Here is a 23406-nt window from a genome sequence, read left to right as displayed (position 1 = left end):
AAGACGGACTGATACGCAAAGCACATGGCGTATGTGAACAATGCCGTTACGAGATACTCAGGAAGCACAGCTAAATTGTTGCTCTCGCTGCAGCAACATGTTAGGCTGAAAACAAAACATGCACGCCAGCTGAAATTTAACCGAGCTACTCTGTTGTGAGATGCAGTGACATAAACCATTGGTGAGTTAGAAAATACTATAATACTATATTATACTAATAATTATAATACATGAAATTTCTTAAGCTGTGAGTAGAGGAAAAGTCCGCCAGTCGCTAAGGCTAATTTATGCTTTGTCAATGAGCCTTGAGAGTTATTATTGAGCTGAATCCTATACCTTGGTTAAATCTCCTTGTTGTTAGGGCATGTTTTATATGTGTTATTGAAGTTTAAAGTAATTAAAAACTTTACTGCACTTAACTGGATAGAATTTAAAAAAGAAAAAAGCAAACAGGTTGCAGCATCTTCTGTAACTCATTGTGTAAAACCGGCCTATGATAATGGGCTCTAGTTTCACAGACCGGGCGAGGCGGGGGCACAGCGCACCTGCGCTTCGCCAACTGGGTGTGGCCAGGCGGATGTTGCAAGTCTGGCACACCGTGCGCCTGGTGCAGCTACTCCTCTTTCCCACTTCCGTCCCTCCTACCTGTGCAAGTTGGAAAGAGGGAGGAGAGAAGGCGTGGAGTGGGTTTTACACATATCACACCAATCAAATGAGCCCCTCAATGAGAGTTTACTCAATTCGCCATGGCAGAAGAGAGCAGCAGCATCAGACGGCCAAACTCCTCCCAGGAGGAAACTGATGTTTTGGTCCGGGAGGTCCAAGCTCGCAGTGTCCGAATATATGGAACTGCAAGCAGACCTCCATGGGCTGATGATGCAAAGGTAGCCTGGGAGGAGGTCACCACAATTGTAAATCAGTGTTGCGTTTCTCTCGTGCGCGCGCGTGCTCTCTCTTTCTCTCTCGCAGTCTCACTCTGTTTCTTTTCTTTTGACTTTTCTAAGATGACAGATGCTGAATATATACTCCCTATCTGATGCTGTGGCTGTTTGTGGTTGGCTGAGAGGGATGTGGACTCATTAGTTTGCAGCTGTGTTAATCAAATCAGGTTGGGTTTCCATTACACGTGCCAAACGGTGCCAATCCCCTTTGATCTGACATCAGATGTGACGGGACAGTCGATATAGAGATACATTTATGTGCTGACTGCAGAAAGTTGCACTGAATAGTGTTTTTTTGGGTATTTATTGCATTGTTAATGTGCCTGATATTCTGGAAACCTGCCTGTGAGGTTTTGGTGACGTGTGCGCACTGTCCGCCGGTCAGCCAAACTTCGGCTCACACTGGCTGCGCTCCGCCTGCGCTGACAGTAGACCTGGTTTCAGATGGCAAGCTTTTAGTGCACCTTCGGTGAAGCCTTTTGGCACGAAACTGTCACTGCGCCAAGCTGGATCTGTCGACACCTCCCCCTGCTGCGCTGCCACACCCATCTCAGCACACCTCGGTCTGCCAAACTACCAAACTGAGCGCACCTCGGGTTGAGCTGCTCAAAACTAGCTCTGCGCGGGGTTCGCCACCCTGCACCACCCTGCACTGCGCCAGGAAACTAGAGCCCATTGTCTCATACCATTCACAGGCCCCTGAATTACATCACATCATAACAGCAAATAGATCATTATTTGAACAAACGTTACAGTACAGTAAAGATAAAAAATGACTGGACAGCTCACTCAATGTAAAAGTTCATGGTACACGCAGGCAGTCCAAAACAGCATCCCAGGGACTCTGACTGTAATTAAAAATCCTTTAATATTACTTTTACTATATTATCAAACCAACGCATTTTGACTAGAGAGTCTGAGAGTCAGTCAGAGTGCCTCAGATGCATTTTTGGACTACCTGTGTGTTTTACACTGAGTGAGCTGGCCAGTCGTTGTTTTAATCGTCATGTGACTATTTGCCCCATCCTTAGAGAGCACCTGATTTTTTTTAAGTTACTATACAGTGCTAGGCCTGTCACGATAACGAATTTTGCTGGGCGATTAACTGCATCAGAAATTATTGCGATAAGCGATAATATTGTGCTTTTAAGACCATATTTATTATTGTTGTAATTTTGCTGTTTTTAGACCATTTTTTAAACTTCTATAATGATAATAAAAGCATAATGATGCAAGTTCACCCTTTTATGTTTCAGGTGTGCAGTTAAGTTGGTCATATTCACTCTTTTTGTTGAACTGGTTTTAGAACAAACCCGGCGTACTGGCTCATCCAAATTACTGGGCTCCCCTCTGTCATTTGGTTTAAATCCAAAACACTCCCACACAGGGGCCATGGCATCTGGTTTAGGAACAAGTTCCACATCTTTCTCTTACGCTCAACTCTGAGCTCAGCACTTTTCTCCGCTTCACGAAGATTGCACTGCGTGTGTGTAGCCCATAGCCCCGCCTCCCCCACAGAGACAAACACACTCAATGACAAGAGCTTTCCCTCCGTTTATTACGCTAATTTACCAACTCAACTGGCTGCCAGACGATGCACGGCAGTGAACACTCTTGTCGTCCAGTCTCTTTGGTGCAGAGAGACAAGGAAAACAAACACGCATGAACATGGCAATTAATCGCAGCCGGAAAAGTTACCGTCTCCCTTTTAATTTACCGTGCAATTAACCGACTTATCGCATATCGCGACAGGCCTAACAGTGGCTTAACCCAGTGCAACACTACTTATTTTTTCCTCGTTATGATACAGTATCGTGATCAAACTAGTGATTTACACCCCTATGCTGTATGCTAACTCAAAATGTCGTCCATAGCTATATGCCTGCAGTCGCACCATATTCCGCAAGTTTCCGTTCTATAACAGAAACACCGTTTTCATTCTCCCATTACTTGTCGTCTGCTCTTCTTTGCTGTTCCTTTGATCGGATAAACTTGAGAGTTCCTACAAAGATGTTTCACATTAAAATCCTTTCAGTGGCTCAAACTGCATATAAATCCTTCCTTTCTGGGTGTGCTTTGAATATGAAACATCTGAAATAATTGTTTTGGTTTATTGACTGTAGCATAACATCGATTAAAAGTACAGAAAAGTGTAAGCAAGTGGAATTAATTGCCGAATGAAAAGTTCATCTGTTAAAGAGAGAAACTTTGAGCAGTGTACGTCACAGCCCTGCTGTTGGACTGAATTACAGGTGAAAATGTACAAGATGCTAAATTTACCACGTCAGAAAGTAGAGTACAGGTCACTCCATCCCTCATCAGTGTTTTTAGCTGGCCTATTTGTTTGCACCAGCCACACCCTGACTATTTTGTGCATACTTCCTAATATTTTTTGAGAATTTACAGTACACACACACGCTGTTAACAGAAGATGGATATTTCTGGCGCTGCTGCTGCTGCTGCTGCTGCTGTAGCTGCAGTGTCAACAGCTTTACTTTGCTGCTGTCTAATGGGCTCTGATGGCTGGATGCTGGCTTCAGGAGCTGTGACACAGGGAGCTGGGCTGATCAAAGCATCATCCGAGGGATACATGGTAATTCACATGGTAATGACAGGGTTGAGGTAAATGTGTTTAGACATTAGCAGATGTGGCAGGTACTGTATCTCCAGATGTCTTCATCTGTCCCCGGTGTGTCTTTTCAAGGATGACTCTATACACAGATGGGACCTGCCAAAAAGCAGGAAGTGATTTCTTTTCTCTCGGCAAGTATTCTGGGTTCATAAAACACATGGACACCTCTTGCAGGGCATTGCCAATGGCAGAAAAAAAAAAGCTGAGGACTGTTCATGCAGAGCCAGTGCCAAGCGTCAGCAAGAATACAGGACAGTTGGATTGGCCCACATGTTTCGTACTGAACAGTATATTATGTATGAATTCACACCTGTTGGTGACATGCCTGTCTCATTTGTATACATAAAGAAATTACTGTAAAAGCTGTGTAATTTGAATTCTACGGATTTCTACTTCACAGAGACAGTTTATGAAGCATTTCTTCGAAGATGCAGCATGATTTTGACCTTCACATACCAGAAAATGATAACATTTATAGAGATTCATTAGGGCTGCAAAACAACAGAAATGCCTACTTCACCAGTTGCTGACACCTCTGGCTTTTAAAACACACCAGCTATTTATTTGAAAAACTGTCAACAAAAAAGAACTAAGCAAATGTTTCATTTATTCATTTATTTTTGTGTGGGTGCAGAGGGTATAAATTTCGCCATACTCTGTCACAAAACTGCTGTGCTGAGTTGTCGGCAATAGAACCAGAGACCACTGACTGTAATGGGATGTAAAGAGGAGGAAGCAGAATTATCTGTAACTGGATGCTTTCAACTCTTAGCGTCCGACTGACATGTTTTGCATCAAAACCAACACATTCTCACTCCAACATTGTCACATATCACAGTTGGTCATGGACTTTCCACGTCCAGATACGATGTGAAGGGTACCCTGGGTACGTTGGTTGTTGACGTTCTGGGATGCCGTGTCAAATTATGCCTGTTACATGCACTGTCTTCTTTCAAAATACACTTCCGTTTTCACAGGACATTTATCGTTTACATAGTCTCTTTCAAAATAAACGTGCTACATCAGTAAAACAACGCTTTTTTTTTTCCTTCAACAACACACACAGGTGGTTGGGTTTAGGCAACAAAAACACGTGGCAAGGTTTAGGAAAAAAACAGGGTTTGGCTTTAGAATCTTCTGGGACACAAACACCACTCTCCCAGGTAAAAGTCGATGGTTGTTCGACCCATCCACTAGCTGTCCCACCCGCCCTACTCAGACTTCAGCTGCCTTAACTTTCTTTCTTGTCCCACCAAGCACCGTTAAACTATAATGGTGTCTGTGCCGGATTTCGACGACTTCAGAGTGAGACGAGGTTGCATGCCAAGGGGCGTGAGAAAGCTCAGTTTTTGATGGCCTGGGATTGAGAAGTGGCTGGTACAATACTTCTCCTTTACAATTAGTTAATAGAGGGTATTTGGGACACTATGATTTGCATCACCCAAACCATGATATGAACGCACTATAAGTTACAGAAGATTAGAAAAAATGGATTTTAAAGAAAAATGGGGTGAAATAAATCTATCAAAATTGGCTTGTTGTGTTTGACACCATTAGTGCATTTGTTGGCATTGCAAATGTTGAACATGGTCCATATCAACATGACTGTTTTATCTCTGGAATAATAACTCTGTGTTCAGCAAACAGATATCTAATGGGGGATGAAATTCACACTTAACAAAATCTTTTATATCAAGTGTCGTAGAACATCTAGAGCATAAATGGCATGCTGTTTGTTGGCATTTCTGAGTAACCCACCTCATCATGAAAATTACAATATATGGCGTTCCAGGCAAAGACATAAACCTTTATATAAAGGGAGTGAAACCAAGAAAAAACAGCCTACGGTTTATAGCATTAATTCTGCTTTCCCATCCATCCAACAGCATAACCTTACAGAACTCATGTTACCTCCAGCAAGATGGTAAACCAAGCAAAACACTAAAGCTGTCAGGTGATACTCTCCCAGCAGACAAGTGCATTCTGACATTCAGCTGTACTGAATCTCTGCAATCTGCAGGGGGAATCTATTAAAGCTGTAGGACTGATTAACCTCTCTATAAAGACTCTCTTTCTATCTTTTATCATCTTTCAAATGACGCACATCATAATTACAGGATCAGCTTTGAGTGTCTGTTCTGGATTTTACTGTGTACTTTGACTTCTGCATTGCAAATTAAAAATCATTGTGCTGATCTGCAGTACTAATGTGGCATTATGCATTTTCAGCTATTAGTCACACACTGGAATAAGCATTTTAAATGCCCTGTGTTTGATGAATATACAGTCATCTTTCATAGATCTTAATTATAAGTAACCACAAAGACTCTGTAGCAGATCATTATTTGTAACTTTTCTAATGATGTTAATTGATATCACATTATGAATATTCAAAACACGGGGCTTTATTCTTTAGTGTTTATCTGATCACAGTTAGTAGTTTACTCAGTTCTGCAGCTGGGGCTACAGCACACACACACACACACTAGACACTCACGCAAACACAATGGATGCCCTACTAGCCCGTAAAAACCTTGGCAGCTACAAAGAAAATAATCACCGTGTGAACTTCACCACCCACCAAGATAAGAGAAAAATGAAAATAATGAATTGCAGCATAAGTTCTAAAAAGCAGCGTTTGTATTGTACTTTTTCAAGCAGCAGCATCTGCACAAAGACGATGGGAAAACGCATTGATCACTACGAATAGTAATGTGATACGGACTCATTAAAAGATTTGTATATTGTTATGTTGGGTCATCTGCGCATGCAGAGCCAGGAAGTGTGTGGGCTGTTGTAAAGAGAGAGAAAAAGAAAACGGCTCAGTTGCTTTCACTTTTGAACATTAAGTATTCCGTATACACCATGTCAATTTCAAGAGCATGAGTGGGAGACACAAGGTCTCTTCTTGAGTCTTATTTTGATGCACACGCACACGGAGCGGGGAAAAAAACAGCTGCTCAACAAAAAACAACATCCACCGCGTGTTGAAAAGCAGACATACATCCATCTCCTGTTCTCCTTTGTGTTATTCGGGGTCTTACGGGGCTATTTTTACCCCTCTGTGTCTCCATGTTGTATCAGGCTTGGTCAATTAACTTGACCAGCCGTCTCATCTGCTTCTCTCAGTCAGCGTGTTCTGGTCTTGAAAAACACCCCTTTTCATCTTCGCTTTCAGACACATTCCTGCGGTTTACAGATTGCTAGAAATTCAATTTGTGCCACAGCAATGTCCCATGCAATTCTGAACCTGATCAGCGGGTGAGATGGGACTCTCTGCCTTCTGAAAGAAGACCTCTGACTGCCTTGCAATAGCTCTGAGAATCATCCTTGTCAATCTGAATTGCTACGAGGGCTAAGGGGTTTCAAAGGAAGCAGATAATATATAAACACCATGACCAGTAATTGAATCCCTGCGCCTCGGACTGAAATCCTGCAGTCAGGGGGTATCGGCTATATCTCCATGAACCTCATCCAGCAAATCTGACTTTCTCAAATATTCTGAAGTAAATTTAACTCCTTGCTCTTGCCTAATACTCTCTGTGTTGTGTATGAATTATACTTGTTCCCATAACTGTCACAAATGTCCAGATGAAATCTGATCTGTGAGCGCGCACCACCTTGCAGCTCAGCCTCCAGCCGCGCTCCAGTACTCTCCTAATAGTGTGCGGAGCTCCTCTCTCCCACAAACCCATCACCTCGATCACCATCATCCACATCAAAGTGTCAATCACATCACAGGGCAGTGGGGCATCTGCAGTAATGTCACCAGCCGTAGCAGAAAATGCAGTGCACTGATATTTTTGAGGAGATAATGGCACTGCAGTATAACGTACATAGATATACGCAGTCAAGGCTAACACTGGTTGAATCCCAAAGCACCAGCCTTAGATTCACTTAGCTCCAAAACTATCACATCTTCTATCAAATGTTTCAGTTTTCCTGGCCCCTATTTGCAAACAGCAGCTAACAGGCCTCTCATATTTTATGGTGTTGACAATGTCTGTTGAAATGACAGACTTTGCTCACAGCACATTAGCATTTGAGTTCCGTAATTTGGTTAAGTAACTTGTGTGAAAACCAAAATGAAACTCTTGGCTATTGTTTCGTTAATGTCCTCTCGGCAAAGAGCTGTCATTGACTGATTGTTAAAGACATAGTTTGACATTTAGGGAAATATGATTCTTTGGTGTCTTGCCAAGAATTTTATGAAAAGATCAATACCACTCTCATGTTTGTGAATTAAGTGTGGAGCTGGAGCCAGGAGGCGATTAGCTTGGTGTAATATAAAGACTAAAGCTGGGGAAAAACAGCCAGCCTGGCTCTTGTAGCAGAGGTTTATATCACCAGTGTGATTTAGGTAGCTGCAAAGTTTCATTATTTGCTCTTAATCCTTGCACTCTGTCATGCTATAGACCGAATCACAAAGTTTACAATAATTTCAAGGTAGAAAATGTTTATGAAATGAACGGCACTGAGCAAACACTGCCTCAATTGGTTTGGTTTTAGCCACCTAAAAAAGGCCCACCTAAAAAAGTCAGTATCAGTGTAAGTGTGCTCTATATTTAGAACATTTTCACCATTCTACTTTCCCATCAGAGCCCTTGCCAATGGAGAATTGAAGCGAGAATTGAAGCTGTTATCTAAAAGCCATCAATCTTCATTTACAAAACTCTTTAGAACACGGGTGTTGCTAGTAACCTTGACTGGTGAGTGTGTAATGCCGGGTTCACACTATGCAACATTTTTGTTCGTTCCGACGGTCACTATGTCAGATAAGGCAAATGTGGAGTCACAGAATCGTGCCGTGACTTGGCCGACAGACATGCCAGACAACACGTTCATCCATGACCAATCATCGTTAGCTGTCTTTTGCAACTTGCATGATGTCATCGGGTTGTTCTTGTCTTATTTTTCTTATTATTGCTATTATTTCAGTCACTGTGGGTGTTCATGTGCCAGCCGATATGTTATTGTAGCAACATGAAAAGCGCCACCAGATGGCAGGAGCTACATTTGAAGTACTGCATGCAAACTCTGTGAGCCACTGAATCCTCCACAACACAAGTTCCGGCAAATGTTTCACAATAATAGCCTTTTTAGGAAAAGGAAGAGATTCTCCCAATTTAAGCTTTTAATTTTAAAAATATACAGGAAGTGAATTTACCAGAGCAAACAGGAGCGGATTAAAAGTAAAAATAGAAAATGCTGTTTCAAATTAAAGTCTGCAGTCGTGGTAAGTAAATGCCACTTTTTTTTTTTTTTTTCTTCCTTTACATCCTCCATTATGAAGAAATAACTTTCTTTGCTGGTCTGATGCGAATGGCAGCACTCACTGGATTGCTGAAGTGCCCCTGCTGTTTCCACACCATCATTTTCCCCCTTTACTCTGTGTGTTAACGTCCCTAGAGAAAAAAATATGAAAAAGGCTGGGGTGTTGTTGATTGTTGAAAGTGACGGCTATGATAGGAGAAGTCATGAACGACAAAAAGAAAATCAAACATGCCAGACTTTCTGTCGGGGCGTCGTAAGGCGTCTCAGATGCAGCATCGGTTGTCGTCTACTGTGACACACTACGAGAGATGAAGCAATGGATTATTGTGTACGACACTCATAGTCGTTGACGATACAAGCCATCACCGTACGATACTGCGTCGGGCTATAATCAGGCTGATATTCTGTAGGGTGAACCCAACATTAGGTAAAGCAGTGTGCTGATAGCTTTAGTAGCAAAGCAACACTGTGTATATAAAATAAGCACAACAGAAATGTTAGGTAGGTTGTACCATTATGTTTAAATACCTTGCAACTGAAAATGACAACAGAAATAAAAAGAAGTATGCAGATTTTATATATCTCTGCAGTTTAAGTCAATTGTCAGTTCTCTAAATGGCAGTGACTGTTGTTAAAGGGACTACACAGTGATTCAGTCCGTAGCCAAGATGGCGTTATGACTTTAAAATGGTGTTGTACACTTTTGGGAACTGTGAAACACAGAGAGTGATCTTTTAATCTATCACAGCTCACTTTCAGGTTACACTGAAGGCAACTGTCATCTCATTATATGTCCACTGAAAGATCACCGATACAGCCAGTCAAAGTTTGGAAATGATTGAACTCTAAGTGCAGCAACGAGGTGTGAAATCCAAGCGGCAAGCAGAGCCAGAGGAAGCGCTACCACGAGGTTTGGTTTGTTCATTGATCCTGGCTAAAGGCCTTCAAACAAAGTACTTGTCAGATCATTGCACAGCATCTAAACCCTCAGCAACACACAAACACATACACACACACACACAGCTTCTTCACACAACTATTTTCCATCACTTTTGTGTGTGTACAATCAGGTCCAATACCCATTGTGTGCTATTATCCCTGTTTGTATTATGGGCACAATTTTCAGATCTAAAAAAAGAGGAAACCAAAGAATGAGGGTTGCTGTAAAGCACCAGTCTCCTTCACAGGGTCCTCTATACTTCACACTGTGAGTGAATGAATTTCTGCGTAAAGCATAAGACAAATTATCCCCACTTACTGTAAATTGAAGGGGCCACAAATTGAGTGGGCTGTGAAAAATCACAAGTGGAAATATTGTCATTGCATGATTGAAAGAGACTTAAGAGGGAGAAACAGAAAGGTGGGAGCAAACGACACTCTCAGGAGCACCTAGGGGCACTTACTGAAATAAAGTGTACATACCTGAGGCCTCACAGTCTTTGCTGAGAGTGTCTCGACATATTACCCACAAAGTGTATACTTTCTGTCAGGAGCCTGCCTACAGGAAGACTCAGACTACTCCAGAGACAGAGAGTTTTACAGCATATAACTTCATACTAAAGGAAATAATGACTTATTTGTGTTTATTTCACATGGGATTTTTGCTTCTAGAAAGAGAGAGGGGCTGGGAACCTAGTTTGTTTATGGGCATACGCAGCCTGATGGCAAGTAAACGCTGCTCACTGGAGCGTGACAGCGTCCGCCTGCCTGATCACTCCCAGGCACGTCCCCGAAGGATCGCTTAGCCCACACAGTGGCTGTGGTTATGTTTGTTGTTTCAATGTGTCGTTTTTTTTTTATTCTCCCCTCTCAGCAGGAAGTGTTAAGTAACAGGTCTGAAAACACAGATTAGACTCTGCTCGCGTTGCAATGTGATGTTCACAACCTGATTTGGAAGCTTGCATTGTAATTGTAGCATTACACAGGATGAGTGTGGCCAAGGCGCAAGGTGTATGTGAGCAAAGTGGAGGGAATGGGAGAAAGAATCATGGATGCAGGTTCAAGAAAATTTAAATTAATGTATCAAATGTCAAAAGAGATTTGACATCACCCCGAGGACAAGACCCACATGGCCACACCTATGGCTCAAGAGTGTTGAACAATGAAAACATATCATCTATAATGAATAGTTTGAGTATGGACTCTGGAGACGGTAAGTTAAAGCAGGTAATCACCTGCATTTGTACATCAAAATTCAATCCAATCATTAAGATTAGTCATGTTTGCTGTGGTTTACAAGAGACAAGGGCTACTTGCAACTCGAAAGAGCTCAGACAAGTAGTAGTGCTAGAAAGTGCGGAGAAAAATGTAGGTGTATTCTAAAACTAGGCATATTTAAAATAACTAAAGAAAAAGAAAACTTTTTTCTAAATTGCTCATCTTTTTCCTACTTGAAAAGAAATATCTGTATGTGACAGACTCTGGCAACTATTAGTCTGTCCTGTCCTGTCAACAACAAATAGGAGAATGTCAATGGAAATTGCAGGTCAATTACTCTGTAAACCTTTTCTTAACTCCTACATGGTTTAAAGCACAGAAAATATCTTGTTTATTTCTGCAGAGGAGCTGCATTAACACCTATGGAAAAAGTCCAGCTGTCTAGATCAGCATGTGTTTTGTAAATCAAAATGTTAAGTCAGTACTTAAGTGTCGGTCGGGATGAAATTGACTAAATATCCGTTTAGAAAAAAACATTTTAAACAATATTACATAAGATAAGTCTTCGACAGTTAAAGATACTGTACAGTATGTGCACATGAGATTCTATCACTAAGAAACACTGGAAGTTCATGTCCACAGAGTGCAACATAGGGGTTATTTTTGGTTTCTAATGAAGATTTCACTTCCCTCTAGAGCTCTACCGAATATCATTTTTTTTTCTCATTCAAAGCCTCTACTGAGATTTTCGAATGAAGCTTAACATCTGTCATCATATTTCATTATATCATCATGCTAAAAGAAAATAAAGAAGTCATCAGATAAAATCCTCACTTTGAATAAAATGATTCATCGTGTTAGATGACTAAGTCTTTTTTTTTTAATGAATAAACTTAATTTATCGCTGTTGACTGCCTGAATACAGGTACACAACTCCTTTTGTGAGCAGCGAGCTTGTTGACTGCAGTGAAAATGTCATTTTTGAAGGCTAAACACCAACACGTGAACTGGAGCGGTGAATTGTGGAAATGATAACGTCTATCTTTTTTCGATAAAAGTCTACAGCCACGCTAGCTCTGCACTGACATGCTAACATGCTAACGTTTAGCAGGTACAATATTTATCATGTTCACCATCTTAGTTTAGCATGTTAGCATGGTGACATCTACTGGTTGGCACAAAACACAAAGTACTGTATCTGAGGTTGGGAGTGATCCGAGATCACCAAAGAGATTAAAACTACTCTTGAGAAAAACATGAATGTTTACCAAATTCCATGGCAATTCATTTTTGCTGAGATATTACCTTCTGGATCAAAGTGATGGACCAACTGACAGACTGGCTGTGCCATCTGTTTAATAGCATACCTAAAAAGTCTGTATGTAGCGGTTTAGCATATGCAGGCTAAATGTTTCATTTTAACACAACCTTCAAATAATTGTTTGTTTTCAACAAGATAACAAATATGTTCCATACTCGACAAACTATCAGATAATGCTGCACTGTGTTCCAGAGGCTGAGCTGCGCTCTCTTCAAAGACGGTTCTAACTACTTTCCCCTGCTGCACAAATCTTGTCAATTTGGCATATGTCTGTTCTAAATGGCACATTTGATTTCTGCCATCTCGGATGAGCAGGTTGTAAATGTGTTCGATTTATAGCTTGTGCTACTACTCCATGTGGCGTTGACAGGCCCCAAATGTCTGAAAATGAGCAGATTATGATGGCTTGATGGTGTAGAGCGAATACCACTGCACAGCAGAGATGAGACTTTGGTGAAACAAATCTGGGGTTGGCGGCAAATTGGGCGTTGCCATGGCTATGGGAACGCATACACAACCTGAAATAGATTCCCTCAACACCTTGAGAGATAGTGTGAGACTGCACATGTGAGTGAGTTTCTCACAACGCTTCAAACAGCGTTGTGTTATCGACTCCTCATTAATTGGTGACAAAATCTTGGATATATTACTTGCGTGTCTGTGAGACACATCTGTTGTCTCTGTAGGGTTTCATTTTATAATTTACCTGCTTCTATTTGCATTTATTGGGCTTGTTACAGAAGGACATGTCCTACATAGGGTGACCAACTCATTATTGATCTGCTGCAGGAAAGTAGACATGATTTTGCGAGACAGGTGTAATAGAGAGAATACTGTTTTGTTGTTATATAAACATTGATTTTATATTAGATGGACTGCCTGTTTGCAGTGGTGTTGGACATTAACCTGCTTTAAACTGTGACAGGCTTTATGAAATGATCAATTTAATGGCACTGAGTATACTGATCCACCTATGTTCCGACCCTCACCTTTGGTCTTGAGCTTTGGGTAGTGACCAAAGGAATGCCATTGCAGACAGAAGCAGCCAAAAAAAGTTTGCTTTGTGGGGTAGCTGGGCTCAGCCTTAAAGATAGGGTGAGGAGCTAAGGCATCCGTAGGGAGCTCGGAGTCGAGCTGCTGCTGCTTTGCACCGAAAGTGCCAAGTTGAGGTGGTTTGGGCATCTGATCAGAATGCCTCCTGGGTGCCTCTCAATAGAGGTTTTTTGGGCACGTACAACTGCAAGAAAACCCTAAGGTAGGCCCAGAACACGCTGGAAGGATTTTACATCTCATTTGGTGTGGGAATGCCTCGGAATCCCCCAGGAGGGGCTGGAAAGCGTACCTTGCTCAGCCTGCTCACCGTACCAACCCGGACACGGATAAATGGATGGATGGATGGATGGATGGATGGATATTTTGGTCATAATCACACATTCATTAAGAATAGTAAGATAAGAGATACAGACTAATATTCCTCAAATAGAGACTAGGCAACCACCATAGGTTATGTAACTGAAAGATTAAATGCATTTTTAAACTTGTACTTCTTGTTGCTTCAGGCCACTTTGAGCAGGGCATTCTCCTTCAGTATGTGGAAGTAGAACTCCTGGCAGGAGCAGCTGTTGTTTACCTTCACTGGAAGGCTATCACTATCACTACTAATTGCTAAATTTCTACTCAGTAGCTTTAGAATATTAAGAAGAAAAAAAAGACAGCTGTGCGGATCAGTTTTTTTTTTTCAAACCAATCAGTTTCTCGGGGTAAAAAACGGTTTCAAAATATGGGACTGGAATTTCAGGAAAGATGCGTACATGCTTAACATATGTTTTACCACAAAAATGACTTGAATAAAAGACAGCCTTGATGATCATTAAAATGCAGGACATTTGTCATGATTTTTGAAATGTTGCACGACGCGGGACAAACATCACTTTGTCCCGGGAAGCATCAAAGCTCAAGAGTAAACTTCTTAAACTGATAGACAATATGTCAGCCTAAATCCATCCAAGTGACAGAGCAAAGTACAAAATGCCTGACATTTCATAATGTAAATAATACCGTCCCAGGGCGTGTTGTACATCCATCTGAGCAATATGGCACAGGCCCCACGGTGAGACTGCTCTTTGCCTGTAACCTTTTTCCTCAAAATCTCAATGCTGCTCCGCCAGTAAGAACTCAGCGGGTATTTGTTTAATCACTTCTCTCTCCCCCACTCTGTTGTTATATATGGGAGTTGGTTGGTAACGGCTGTTGTGTATAATTCTGACGTGGTGATGTAAAAGGATGAAATGCCTTTATCTTCTGGACCCATCCAGTGATTACAGATCAAATTAGTGAACTTTTTCAAGACTACAATAGCATCTTGCAGTTTGAGATGTGAGCAGTGCTGTTGGGTGTTTCAGCATTGGGTTAAATAAAGACACACGTATACAAAATGATCAAATTAGGCATTCCTCAGTGGCTGTTTTAAAAAGAGAGTTTGGCAGTGAGCAGTTCAAACTGATACCCCCCGTTGATCAAACCAATAGAGATTAGAAATGAAGGGCTAAAACCAACACATAGACTGCACCGATTTCTGCAAGCATGTGTCATATTCCTCAAACTTAGCCATCACAATACACTGAATGATGGTATCACACAATTCTACAACTGGTGGCTTTAAAAAAATATAATGGTAATCGGTATTTTTAGCGTATGATGTTATTTATTTATTTATCTTTTTGTGTTTCCTATTGCTACATTGGGTATAATGTTGATTTGTCTTTGCATCATGTTGGATCTCTATGGCTGTAATATGGGTGTGGGACCCAAGACAAATTTCCCACTTGGTGGGAGAATAAAGTTACTCTTGATCTTGATCTAATAATTTTACATTCCTCTTATTACACTAGTCCACACTCTGGCCATTTTGGCTATCATAGTATATGTCATTACATCTCATTACTACTTGATTAGCTAACACTATTTGGAAGAAAAAAGGTGATAGCACTGGTAACGTCTCTAATAACCCTATTCTGAATACTTCTGTCTTCCAAATGTTACTGAACACTGGTAAACGTATCTTCACTATTTAATGAAGATGTTTGTGTCTCTATATGAATTAACATAAGTAACTGCATAGATGACGGATGCACCAAACATTCGGTAACCGAATATATTCGGCCGAATATTGCAAAAAAACACACATTCGGTATTCGGTGGAATAAGTGAAAAGCAAGGCTGAATAATAGTGGTGTGTTTTGATAATGCAATCAAACAGCGTGCGGTGATGGACGGAGTAAAATGTCGGCAGTGTGGCGATATTTTACTCCGTCCATCACCGTACTTGCATTTGTGACTAAAAATAGTTTTGTGCGAGCAAAATAAATCATTCAGCACGCTGTGTGAGTACTGATTTCAACCAGCAGCAGAAACAAAAGGCGAATCCCGCCAGTTGTGGGTTGAACGGGGGTCACAGACACAGACAGGAATGTATTCCTGTCAAATACGGCGGCCATAGTGCAAGATAAGGCTTACCGGCGACGGCTAAGTCCAGCTCCAATAATATCCTCTTCTTGGCATCATGACTGCCCAAAAGTACCTGGACAGCCGAGCCATGGAGGCGCACAGGTATGTGATGTGTCAGAGGGGAAACGAGCCGTTCACATTTCTCTCTTTGTGGCAGGTAACAGCCCACAAACCTCACCGCACTTTAGGGACTGTTCTTTACTTATGAAGGGACTGTCAGGGGAGGAGGGTGGCTGGTTGATTTTTATTTTATTTATTTATTTTATTTTGATCCCCCCTATGTAAATCACTGATTGATGCTGTTTTTGAAGTATGAATAAGTCAATAAGTAATTTATTCCATTGAAATATCATTGATGTGTTATAGAAAACTGATTTATCTTTATATAAATGACAAAAGGCACATCTGCCTCATTTTTGCTGTGGTATCGTGATACTACTCAGAACCATGATATTTTCATTGGTATCGTACGGTGGGTCCCAATTTTGGTACCGTGACAACACTAATCTGGAGGGGGTTCATCTGCAAAAACTAATGAAAAACTAAACAACGGTATTCTGTATCTGTACTCGGTATTTGGCCAAGCGTTTAATTTTATTCGGCTTCGGATACAAATTTTTATTTCGGTGCATCCCTAGCATAGATATATATTCAAGCACAATTGGTAGACGGGTTGTTTTTTGTGCGTGTAGTCATAAATCTGTATTTATTTTGTTATGTTGAGATCTACTTTAGTCTGTAGTTTGGGAATATATTCCTTGTAATTAGATATAAATCTTGATTGTGTTGAACAGAGCAACATAGTAGTTTTTTAATTTAGTTTTTGATATGAACTTGAAATGGATAAGAGCTATCTGGGGATAAACTGCAACTGTGAATGAACACTAAGACAGCCCTGGTTTTGAATGAGATGTATAACTCTTGATTTGTCTCAACCGCAGAGGAACTCATTCTTTAGATCTTTCGCTGCCATTACTTGTGCTGTCCACCTACACAGCTTGCTGCAACACATCCACACCATTTCTCTGGGAGCTGTCAAATGTCTTTCTAGAGAATGCAGGGAAATCAGTAACCGAAGCAAACAGAGATGAAGGAAATGGTTGAGGGAAAGTGGACACACCAAAATTATGTATTCTAACCAAAGGTTAAAGTAAATACCAAAATGAATTTTGAATACAGTTTAATAAAACTGCAGCCACAGATCACACTCTTTTCAAGAGTGATACGGTTAAGGGTTAAATTTTGGTTCATTGCCCGGTGGGTACAAAACTTGGGTCATGATCAGATCATGGACTTTTAGTGAAAACTTTGTTTAAATGTTTAGAGCTGAAGACAACTGTATGTAAACACATCAGGTTTCCTATTACCCAGTAGTTATTATTATTTTTAACTGGGAAAATCTATTGAAGTCCGACATATTTGAATCTCACCAGTCATAAAGTCTACGTCCAAACAGCAAGCAAACATCCTACTATCGTGTGGCATCACATGGGACTCTCTCTGTCCGCACCGAAACCGTTAGATGTGCACTTCTGTTACGTCATGTAAACAAACCACATACCTATCAACTGCCCTCCAGCCAGCTGCCACCTTATTTAGGTATTTTGAGTGCAGTGTTTCTGGAATGGAGGTACGGGTACCCTTAGGGGTACTTTTGAGTAATGCAGGAGGTACGTTTATTTTTCTTTTAATGTTCATTTAAAAAATATCACTTATGCATAATTCCTAAAATAGCCTAATTATGCTACAATAAAAAAAATAAAGAAAAATAAACATAAGTTAGTTGAAACACATTTTATAGTCAGCATTTCTGTTTTCAATGCAACCGGCTGTAAACTGTCTGCTGCGACAAACAAAATCACGTTCACTCTGCTGGTCAGGGGGTACTTGGCTGAAAAAATATTTAAAATGGGAACATTTTTGGAAAGGGAACCACTGTTCTAGTGAATTATCCATCCATTTTCTAATTGCTTATCCTCTTGAGGGTCGCGTTGGGGCTGGAGCCTATCCCAGCTGACATTGGGCAAGAGGCGGACAGGTTGCCAGACTATCTCTGGGCTGACACATAGAGACAGACAACCATTCACACCTAGAGTCACCAATTAACCTATCCCCAATCTGCATGTCTTTGGACTGTGGGAGGAAGCCGGAGTGCCCGCTGACATGGGGAGAACATGCAGACTCCACACAGAGGGGTTCCCACACACGGGATCGAACCAGGAACCCTCTTGCTGTGAGGCAACAGTGCTAACCACCAAACCACCGTGCCGCCCTAGTGAATTATCATTTAACTTAATTTCAGCTTCACGGATCAGCTGTTCCTATTCCAGGAATGAACAGAAACAGGTTGTCAGACAAAAGTTAGGCTTGCATAGTATTCATTTCTTTTTAAAATGGCATTACTATGCATTTGGGTGGCACGGTGGTGCAGTGGTTAGCATTGTCGCCTTATAGCAAGAGGGCTCGTGGTTCGAACCTAGGGTGGGAGGTTTGAATCCTAGGATGGGGGAGCCGTGCTGTGTGGAGTTTGCATGTTCTTTCCGTGTCAGCGTGTTTTTTGTCCGGCTTCCTCCCACAGTCCAAAGACATGCAGGTTAATTGGTGACTCTAAATTATCCGTAGGTGTGAATGTAAGCCTGACTGGTTGGCTGCCTCTATGTGTCAGTCCTGCGACAGTCTGGCCACCTGTCCAGGGTGTACCCTGCCTCTCGCCAAGGCTCCAGCACACCCGCGACCAACAACAGGATAAGGGGTTATGGAAAATGAATGAATAAATGCATCTGAGTCAGTTGAAAGTGTCTATTTTAATTGGAAATGAATGTATAAGCAATAGAAGCCTACTTTTCAATAACAACTATTATAATTTCGCATACCTTGATGATGTCATTCTTTCCATAGCTTGTCTATCTATTGTTTTTAAGTGCAATAATCACAGATAATATCTAGCTGGCATTTCTCCCTTTTGTCCATGACACTGAAACATGTGGACCGGCACCAGTTTTTTCAGAGACGCTTTTTTTCTTAACCGCTCTCCTCATATTTCAGTACAAATTCATATGCAGGAACAAATAAGGGGCATAATGCATTGACTTAGGCCTGAGGTACACCATTTTTCCACGTCTACAGTCTGCATGCCTGTCTCATACTGACATATTTACCAAATTCAGTACAGTCCATTCAGCTGCTGTGTGTATGTGTATTTTTACTCGTAGTACGTCTTTCCCTGTATTTGCTGTACAAGGCTTATATCAGTCCTGTGGCCAATGTTTCATGAGTCATAATTATAACCTCCAATCCAATCTGACATATAGGCTCCCAGTAATGTGGGATGGTTAAAAGACAAGCTTTTTTAAATGCCTTAAAGGTTAAATATTAAGAGCAGCAAAGCCCTTATCTGTATCCTTTTCACTTTAGCTCTGTGGCATGTTGTTGACTCATCTGTTTATTTATACAGCGGCTCAGATTGTAAAGACCGAGGACGTCTGTTCCTGCTTATAGCAGCAACTCTACATATTTAATGCGAGATCCTCTATTCTCGCACGCCTGAGTAAGTTGTTTGCGTCAACTAAAAGAATAGGGGCAAACTGTTTCATTGTTACACAAGTAGCATCTACTCACATCACAAAATCAAACAGGGCTACTCAATAGTAATGACTGTTTTGTTTTGAGGGTAAACACGGATCAGCAGAAGCAGAGAAGCAAAAAATAAGCAATGGAAAAATCCTCATAACGGTTTCTGACATTTTCAGGATTTTGTTTCTCCTTTGCTTCTACTGTAAGGTCACTTTTTTTTGTCGTGAGCTACAGTAGTTTGTCAAGCCCACAGAAACACCTGAGGCGCAGGATGGAATTTCAGTCAGAAGCTTAGAGGAGGGCATGGGAGCTGGTGATACGTGTTTGACTGTAATTGGCTTTGTTACAGACAGGGCTAAGTGGTGTGGGTGTAACATTGAGCTGTGCAGTTTGTGGAACAGTCAGGACATTGACTCACGGAAAGCAGTTTGAGGACTAACTTTTTTTTGTCTTTTCTTTTCCCTTTTTTGGCAGATTTTGCGGGGCTGAAAAGACGCTTTTCATCAGTTTTATTCTCAGTCCATGCTAATTATATTTTGACTCTGAAGAAGAAGCAGTCATGTTGAGATATCAGTGCTCGCAGCAAATGAATACATTTGAACTGTGCTCCAGTGCATTTCTGCCCAAAGACTTTCTTCTTCCCATGTTAATTAAAGTTTAAAGCAATAATCTAAATTGCATTTAGCCAAGATTATCACTTGGGATACAACATAAAGCATGTTTGCATAGGTTCTGATTCATGCTTAGATTCAACACAAGAAAAAAGCCTTCTTGTGTTTCCCATTCTCCTCCTACATTCAGTATTTGTTGCCTCTGAAGCGAGCACAAAATGCTGCATAAAAGGCAGCTGGTAAAACAAGGAATAAAATGTGTTGCACCATGGATGACACTGCACATAACGACACAATCAACAACACTGCCAGCTATGTAAAAAAAGACGCTCCACACATTTAAGCTCCAAAGAGACAGGCTCCACAGGGACTCAGGCAGAGATTCCTGCAAAATTAAAGTTCAAATAATTGGGCGTCACGACGTGACATCACTCTCTGGATTGCAATGCCACCTATACTCCCTTTCTCCCATTTTAGGTTTTTATTTTCACTGCGGTACAGGAAATAATAATGAGTTGTGACCCTGCTGAAGATGTGCGACGGAAGGGAGCACAACTGCCTCCAAGAGCTGAATTCAGGTGAAGGACAAGTTGGACATTATTATTACCTGGACAACAACATCCAGCAATGGTATGGCAGCACCCACACAAATAGGAAATGCTCACTTGAAGTGTTGTGAGGACTCATAATGATGAGAATTTTGACTTTGCAGCTTTGGGCTACAGGGACTTTGCAACACCAGTGCTGAAATGGTGCCCAAGTTTATTGATACTAAAACAACTCAATAATGCTCTAGTGTGAGGATTTGCTCTCCTTTTCTTTGTTGAAAAATTAATTTTGTTGTATATTAGAGTGATGGATGGACAAAAAAGGCCACAAGAAATTATAATAATCATTAGTTGCAGCCTACAATATTTACCTGAATCCTTTTCTTTGATAAAAATGAACAGGTGTCTCAAACATTAATTTGATGCTAGCTAAAGATATTAATCCGTCAAGATATTTAATGTCAGCTTTTTGTACATGCAGGATTGTGTACAAGCTGCACGGTGTTACATTCTCTGGTGGGCACCATTGAGGCTTGCTACCCTGCCAAAGTGTAGCTGCTGCTTACAATCTGACTCAAATATGTGCTCCAACCTCAAATACAGTTGACTTATTCACTACCTGCTCGAGAATCTTAACTGTCTGTAAGTGTCCTGCCACACTGACAAAACCCTCGTCTTCTCATCCCTGCCATCGCATGAAAAGGATTTCAGGCAGACAAGCAAAGAGGCTAAAAAGAGAGGCCACGCTGCAGCACCAAAGTTTGCAGCTGCTTTAGGCCTGTGGCTCGGGAAACCTGGCTTCAGAAAAGGAAGGAGGAGGGCTGAAATTGCTTAACCTCTCCCACAACCTACAGCGCTACTTGAAAATCCTGCCCTCTGGTCAGAGATGCTCCGCGCTCAACAGGAACAGCTTTAGCCCGACATCAATTCAGCTGCTCATACTGAAGAAGCTCCAGAGATGAAGCCCTCTCTCATTCTCTCTCACACCTCTGCTGGAGGTCACTATCACCCTCTGGAACTTAAAGAGCTCTGACCACACCAAAGGTGCATGCATGTTTGGGTCTAATTTTAATATGTAATACAAATATTGAGGTTTAAATAATGTCAATTGAAATTACAGAATGGGATTACAGTGATTATCTTAATGCTGCTTTGTATTAAAACACACTTTGTTGCTGAAAGATGTGAGAAAATGTTTAGTGAAAGACAGATGTCTGGCAGCAGGTGACAATTTCATCAAAGAAATGTGACCCTCTCACTCATACACACACACACACACACACACACACACACATTCATCTTAAACGGCGCATCAGACAGAGATTTGTTTCCTCTCTCTTGAGGGTGCTGTGTGCCCACCTGACGGCCAAACACCAGCGCACATAGCGAGTCCTCTGTGGACTCGCACACAAGGCTCGTGATAAAGTGGACATGATTAAGTCACTTACACTGCTGTTCTGGCCGGACCAGTGCACCATAGCCTGGTTGTGAGATGAGTCCCCGGTCAGGGCGAACGTTGAACTGTTAAGTTTTAGCTCATCCTGCCTCGGACCGGCGGCTCTCCGCTCGTCTCCGCTCCAGCGCAATTCAGAGCGCGTCACTCTGCGTCCAGGCGCCGAGCTCTGCCTGCCCTCTCCCGGGTCTTGACTCTGGTCTGAGCCGGGGGATCTAACTGTATCATCATCACTGTTCCTTCTGGCGCGCTTTCTGTACCGGGTGCCATAAGCAAAACCTGCACCAGCGCTGGGCTTCTGCTGACTACTCATGTTGGCATTGGAAACTTTCATCTTTGCAAACTCACTATCAGCAATTTCGCCTTCTGCGTGCAGGTTGTCTGTATTCCGTGTCGGCTCCGTGTACTCCGCCCGACCTGGAGCGCATTCGGCGGAACCAGCTGCGCAACGGAGCCGCCGCCGACTTTCGGCAGTTGCAGCCCCGACTCTCCCTGCCCCGTCTCCGTGTCCAAAAACTTCTCCCTTTAATCCTGTTGCGGTCTCACTTGTGTCGAATTTCAGCAGTAATTCCTGTGCACGCCACTTATTCCCAGGCTGGCATGACCTGCAAGTTATCTCAGCTTTGGCGGCATGAAAGAAACAGAGCATCACCAAAATCAAAAACGAAAACCCACTGTGCCACTTTGGGCAAAATATGACCTCCCTCTCCATTGCTGGCGGCAGAGAAGGATGCTGAGGATGCAAGAAGTCCTTTTTGTCCTACTACTCTTCTCTCTGCCTTTTTTTCGGGGTGTAAATTGCCGCTCGGCTGTGGGAAGAGGAAGTGCTGCGCAAGTTGTGGCGTTGCTCAAATGCAGTGTTGTAAAAAGTGGTCCAAGTTGAAGGATTTGATCAAATGAAGCCCCGCACGCATGGGGGAGGAGCTGTGGATCCAGACTGAGAGATGGAGGATAATGTTGGACTGACTTTCTCCATATTTGTTATTTTCCACCATATGGTCGACTATAATTAAAGCAGTCAGTAATATAGTCATTTTGTTCTGCTGCTCTTTTATTTCTCCGCACAGACACATTCTCTGAGAAGCTATTCCTGGTGGTGTTTTTTACCTCCTGATGCAGATTTTTATCACCAACCTCCCTTTAGGGGTAGTAAATCGCTTAATTTAGCAAATGAAACGGAATTATTTCCACCTATGACGATCCTGTTTAGATTCAGTCCTTTCAGGTCTGAACAGGGGCATCCAGTAATTGGAACATATTAATGTGTTTCCAATTAACTGCAGTGTCAGGGATGGTAGCATCTATGACTTATTAAACAGCAATAAAGAATTCAACAGCCCACAAAGGAGCATGAGATTTTTACACAACACACCTCTATGTGCATGCATT

At 41.8% G+C, this 23406-nt stretch overlaps 1 protein-coding gene across 6 annotated transcripts in view; it reads right to left on the bottom strand.

The window, feature by feature from the left end:
* Window positions 1-22869, bottom strand: part of sorcs1 (sortilin-related VPS10 domain containing receptor 1) — a 226459-nt gene extending 203590 nt beyond the window's left edge. For all 6 annotated transcript variants that reach the window (XR_013490770.1, XR_004501566.2, XM_033624848.2 and 3 more), the window contains exon 1: window positions 22013-22869. Coding sequence is in view for 4 of the 6 variants with exons in the window: in XM_033624848.2 (XP_033480739.2) it covers window positions 22013-22729 (717 nt within the window). In the remaining 2 variants the exon portion in view is untranslated. The remainder of the gene's footprint in view (window positions 1-22012) is intronic.
* Window positions 22870-23406: the final 537 nt, after the last annotated feature.

This window comes from Epinephelus lanceolatus, chromosome 3 (assembly GCF_041903045.1).
Source record: "Epinephelus lanceolatus isolate andai-2023 chromosome 3, ASM4190304v1, whole genome shotgun sequence".
NCBI lineage: Eukaryota > Metazoa > Chordata > Actinopteri > Perciformes > Serranidae > Epinephelus > Epinephelus lanceolatus.
This window is presented reverse-complemented; position numbering and strand designations above follow the sequence as displayed.